General features: G+C 41.6%; 1 protein-coding gene across 1 annotated transcript; it reads right to left on the bottom strand.

The window, feature by feature from the left end:
- Nucleotides 1-1,252: 1,252 nt before the first annotated feature.
- On the bottom strand, nt 1,253-5,412 carry LOC139694019 (cuticle protein 76-like). The gene is made up of 2 exons (XM_071592408.1): nt 5,401-5,412; nt 1,253-1,906 (listed from the first exon to the last, which is right to left on the bottom strand). The coding sequence occupies exons 1-2, from the start codon at nt 5,410-5,412 to the stop codon at nt 1,253-1,255; spliced, it is 666 nt and encodes a 221-aa protein (XP_071448509.1).
- Between the last annotated feature and the right edge of the window lie 401 nt (nt 5,413-5,813).

Genomic DNA, 5,813 nt, shown 5'->3' on the forward strand with positions numbered 1-5,813 from the left:
CTTTATTAGCAACCAGCAAAGATGTTTTTTTCACCGTCAAAAAGCTCGTCTTTGCTGCCAATGCTCATTTGATTTGCGTACACAATTTCGCCCATTTAGAGCTTCTCAACTTCATTTCCTTTATTTCAAACGGAGTCATTAGCAGTTTTTCTAATACGTTCATGTTGAACTAATACTGAAATGAGAAACGCAAATTAATATGTGTAAAAAAAGAGATTTTTTGTAATTTTTTGGTGGAGATTTACATTGGAGAACATTTTCATGGCGTGAAATGCTTCCGCCCTTCCTGCATTGGCAATGGATCTTAACATTCATTTTGATAGCTTGGTATTATTATACATACCCTCTTTACCGGTTTCACCAGGCGTGGAATGAAAAATGCAACTACTAACTGTGCATACATTAAAAAGGTACATCCGTGCAGGTCTATAAAAGAATTATTTGTCCTTAAGTAAAATTCTAAACAATTTTACTTCAACTCAGAACATTTATTCACCTCCAAAAAATTTAAATATCGTCTTCTCTTCCCTGATAAGTTTCTGTGTTCTTAGTCTGTAAAAAGCGAAGTTATTTGACTCGATATTTCAAACTATCTGAAAGCATAACTCTCAAACTTTTACATAGGGTTTTTTCTAGGCAACACTTCCGGTAGCAAACTGGGCACTTATCCTAGATATTGTTGCTCTTACTTCTTTCATTCTCTTTTAACTATGGCTGATTCTGAAGAGCCGAATATACTCGAATATGACTGGAACTAATGGATACATATTCATTTGATATGTGCTGAGGAGATTCAAACCCAAAGGGTGTCGTCACCGAGAAAAAAATCCATAAATTTTCGTTTAAATTGCACGCCGGGCGAAATTATAGCTTCATCGGAGAAATCTGTGCATAAATTACACCTCCAACCCTTGGTGTTGCTATTTTAGCCATGATTTAGTTGCCGATGCTCATGGATTACTTCGATGAATTAAAAAGTTGCATGTTTTAGATGAGTTACTTTATTCACATCATAAAAATAGTAGTGTGACAAAGTTACATAGGATTTTTTACTGGATGGTATATATACAGTGTAGCCTCGTTTGAATTTCCGGTACTATGAGAGATTGAGATGTGATTACGTATAATCTATTATAAAACAGTTCCGGATGAAATCGTCAAGGCAATGGTGGAAAAACAGTCATAATAATTAGAATTATAATATTTCGACTCCTCCTGTTTCACTCCTCCTCCGAAAATTCATTGACGCTGACTAGTAGGCGTACTTGATTCCGTATCCGTCGAAGGCCATGTGGGCGACGGCGGGGGCGGCGGAGTATGCGACTCCGAGGAGACCTCCGTGGGCGACGGCGGGGCCGGCGTATGCGGTCTTGGTGACCACGGGGCCGGGGGCGGCGACGGCGGGGGCGCCGTGGTAGGCGGCGGCGAGAGCGGGGGCAGCACCGTGGTAGGCGGCGACGGCTGGAGCGGCGTAGGCGGTCTTCACGACGGCGGGGGCGGCATAGGCGGCGGGTGCGGCGTAGGCGGCGGGGGCGGCGTAGGCGGCAGGGGCGGCGTAGGCGGCGCCGTGGTAGGCGGCGGGTGCGTAGGCGAGGGCATCGTTGCTCACCCTGACATCAGACTTGCGAACTGAGGAGAAGGGAGTGTCGATGGTCTTGGAGTAGGTGGACACCTGTCCAAGGTTTCCGTAGCTCCTGAGGGTGTTCTGGTGCTGAGAGGTGACAGTGGGAGTAGCGACAGCCACGGAGGGGTGTCCGTAGGCCACAGCGGGAGCTGCGGCGTAGCCGACGGCTGCGGGAGCTGCGGCATAGCCAACAGCTGCGGGAGCTGTGGCATAACCGACGGCTGCGGGGGCGCCGAGATATCCGGCGTTGGCGACGGCCAGGACGGCAGCGAGGACGACGAACTATAGGATGAAATGGAAGGAGAATTTATAGCTCCATCCGAGTTATTATAGCTCTGTCGAAGGGAAAATAGCTCTATCGAAGAAATTATAACTCCATCAGAGAAGTTTTATCTTAGTCGAAGAAAATATAGTTCCATCGGAGAGTATACAAAGATTTATAGGTGTTGTATAGAAAGTTTTCAAAAATCAGAATAGGTCACTTTATACCTCCTATTCATGGAATTTAATATCCGGGTTTTCTTTTGGCTTTGGTTACAGATACCTTTTTAATAAATCTGTTTGTCATGTAGGTGCGGGTTTTCAATGGTTTATTTGGTATCATATAAATCCAGTATTAATTAGCAAGCATGGAGAGTTTTAATATTTCTAATTGCTCCATCCCCGCACTTATTTTCTTCAATGGAAAAAATAATCATTGGTCAATAGACATGGAATCAATTTTGTTATTTCCCACTACCATCTTTTCCATTTCAACTTTTAGGAGTTGATAATGTAAAATGATATTTCATGTGAATCAAGACCGTAAACGATTGAAATTTATGAAATTTCCCTTGCGATCTAAGTATTAACCTCATATCAATGGACGTAAGCCAAAAATGCGTACCTACGTAGTTTAAAGGGATAAATTGGTACTTGGGTTATGTAAGACAATAAGGGTGCTGTAATTATTATCGCCCCATAATGATTTAGTTTTAGAGCTTTCTCGTCTTTAACTCTTTACTTCGAAGTATTTAGTACAGTTTATTTCATAATAGCGTAAATCTTTCTTTCCATGAAATTGCATAATTTTATACTGAAACTTATTGAATACGTCGAAGCCCGTCTCCTTTGCTGACATAGCTTTAAAAATTTACACAAAACTACAAAAAGTAGATGCTTTCGACTTTGCTGTGAACGTCAAATCGTTACCTAAATGAGGAGCAAGTAATATTTATGTGTTACTTTTAGTGCTACATTAAATGTAAAGAGAAGGTAAAAAACCTAACGGAAAGAACTTATTTCACTTTATGGGAGGTCCGCGAAAGTGAAGATATTGATCGTAGCTATATTCCTAAGTATTTCCAATCTTTGAGCAGATGATTACGTGAAATTTGTGACAGCAACATATAAATATCAAAATTACTTCCGAGATCTCCACCGATGAATATTTGTCTCATTGAGGTCATACAGTTAAAGGGGGTCCAGCCTATGGCTTTGGAGAAAAATACTTTGTTTATGTATCTGTGTTATTAACATATGGATTTCCTGTTGCACATCAGCTTTTAAGTATGCCCACTCTGCATGATATCCATTCGCTTATTACCCACACATATTCTTCTCAGAGGAGAAAATAATCCCTGGTCAATACACATGTAAGCATTGATGTTTTTACTTTACTTCATCTTTTCCATCGCATTCACAAATTTGATGGAGAACCGGTTTAAATTGAAAATTTATTTTGAAATCCCAAAGTGAAAGAAGAAAATAGAGCCAATTTCGTTTCATGTAAACAGTCTCGTATTTATTGCTCATCTTCCAATGATTAGGGAAGCCGACCTTTGTTTGCGCCGAATAATCTTGAAATAAGCTCGACGCTTTGCATTACTTGTTTGCAGTCATGCCACCGTTATGTATTTTGCACGACCGTTAGTATCATCCGCCAAAAAAAATCAGATCGAAGAAATTACTTTCTCAGAATATTTTATTACTAATTTTTTTAATCAACCGAGTCAGGTGTAAAATCGTCGGCAAAAACTTCCACTCGCAAAAGTTTTTTCACAAGTCGAGAAATGGAACGCTCTCAATTTTCCCTAATTATGGAAAGAGTCTTTCGCAATAGTTCATTTGCATACGCGCATGACTTTGGATTACCGTGCCCCTTCATTACCACTACGTACGAATCGGAGTAAATGATTAAAGTTTGAATATAAAATACCACATTATCTCCTTTTGAATTAAAAACCGCAACCACATTAGCGCACAACATTCCCTTCACTGGAAAATCATTGACTTTGCATACAGACACGCTGCCGTATCGAACGAGTTTGTTGTACACCATTTTCTCGTTACCCTTTAGCGGAAGATAGCAAATGATGCACTACTCGTAACGTACTCTCGATACCGGAGGATTGTAAACCGGTTTTGAGCCTTTGATTGCAATAACTATTCAGAAAGTACTCCGTCCAAACATTTAAGGGGATTTTGAGTACCGAGGCTATATATCAAATAGCACTTGGGGAGTGAATTAAATGAGAAATCAATTAAAAATAATGTTGAGGATTTTAGAGATATATTAGACAGAATCTTTCTTCTAGAAATAATTCTGGGTTTTTATTCTGTGAGTAAATGTTAACATATTTATCAATAAATATTTAATTGATCAAAAGCTCTTGTAAAAAGCATTGATTTTTGTAACCATTGAATGTAAAAAGGTATCAATTATATTTTCTTAAAATGGGAATTGAAAAACTATATTTGAATATGCAGAGTGGTGGGTATGAAATGCGTAAAGTGAATGTGGCATAAACGAAGTGGGAATGTTAGAGTGAAGAGGGGCAAAACTGAAAGTAATAATTGTTAGTTGCCGATGAAAAAGATAAAATAAACCTATGCTCAAAATAAAAATTATGACGGGAAATACATTATTCGGTCGCAAATCCAGCGAATACAGGTAACCTCTCAACATTTAAGCATACAAATTTCGTCACCGTCCCTAAAAGTATGCTTTCCATCGAGCATCCTTTTAGCTCCCGACAGTAAATTCTAGAATCAAAACCAGCTGAATGGCACTTAGCAACTGCATTTAGTGAGAGTATTCTTACATTTCATTCACAGCCGTAAACTTAGCTGAAGGTATGTACATTTTTAAGAGCTTGAATCCTTCTCATTCCACCGAGTTTGCTCAAGATACTCCTTCCCTCCATCCTTTCCCTCCTTAAATTCGAAGTCTGACGTGATCATCCAGTACCGATTAGAATTTAACAACGCCCTTCCTCACTCTTCAACCGAGCTCCTTGGTGAATGCATTCCGCAGAACACGAAATATTTGCGGTACCTATCCGATCGATTCGCTCTCCGAAGCGAGATCTGGAGAGAGCTGGGTTGGCTGACCCGTTATTCCGAGAATTTAGTTCGCAAATCGTGCATGGAGCTGATTTCGTGATAAATACTTGATGACATCTCTCGTCGAAGAAAATAAAATCCACGGGGCACACGAAGAGGATTGAACGGCAGAATTTACGAACATCGTCCGAACGTTCCACGCACTGATCCCGGAAGAACTTGAAGAAAAAGGTGTCTCCACCAGTTTTGCACAGGGCGGAAAAAATCCACCAAAAGCGACGAAAGGAAAAAGACCATTACGTCTCCTTTTCCAAGTGTCGATAGCCGATTGAGTGACGAACAAAGGGTGCCTCCTTCCAGAGGGGCCACACCGGATGCTGTGCCGCACCCGGGAATGAGACCGGGGAGTTGGGGCAGTCACACCGCGTGCTGCTCTCCCGAATTGCCCTTACCTTGAATGCCATCTTAGAGGTGTGCGGTTGCGAAGTACCGGAGGAGTAGAGACGAAAGGATGCGGTAGACGAAATCACCGTTCGGTTCGGAGCGAAGGGTTGATCTGATCCTTGCCGTCCCGTTGCGACCCTTATATACACACAATCGGCCCAAAAGAGCACCAACACTTGGGAGGGGCACGATCCGGGATGGGGTGCTGGGGTGTGGGAGAGGAGACGAAAGAGAGAGAGAGGACTACGTGGATCCGTATCCGCGTGATGTAAGATCGCCTCAATTACGCCTGATGATTTCTTCTACCTCCCCACCACCATTCCGAAAGCATGTTTCTCTCTCTTTTTTTTATTCCTCCGCCTCCTCCTTTCAAAACTCTCCAACGTTTCACTCTCTCGCTCTCACTCTCTTCCTTGCCCAC

Source organism: Hetaerina americana, unplaced genomic scaffold, assembly GCF_022747635.1.
Source record: "Hetaerina americana unplaced genomic scaffold, ioHetAmer1.1.p SCAF_5, whole genome shotgun sequence".
NCBI lineage: Eukaryota > Metazoa > Arthropoda > Insecta > Odonata > Calopterygidae > Hetaerina > Hetaerina americana.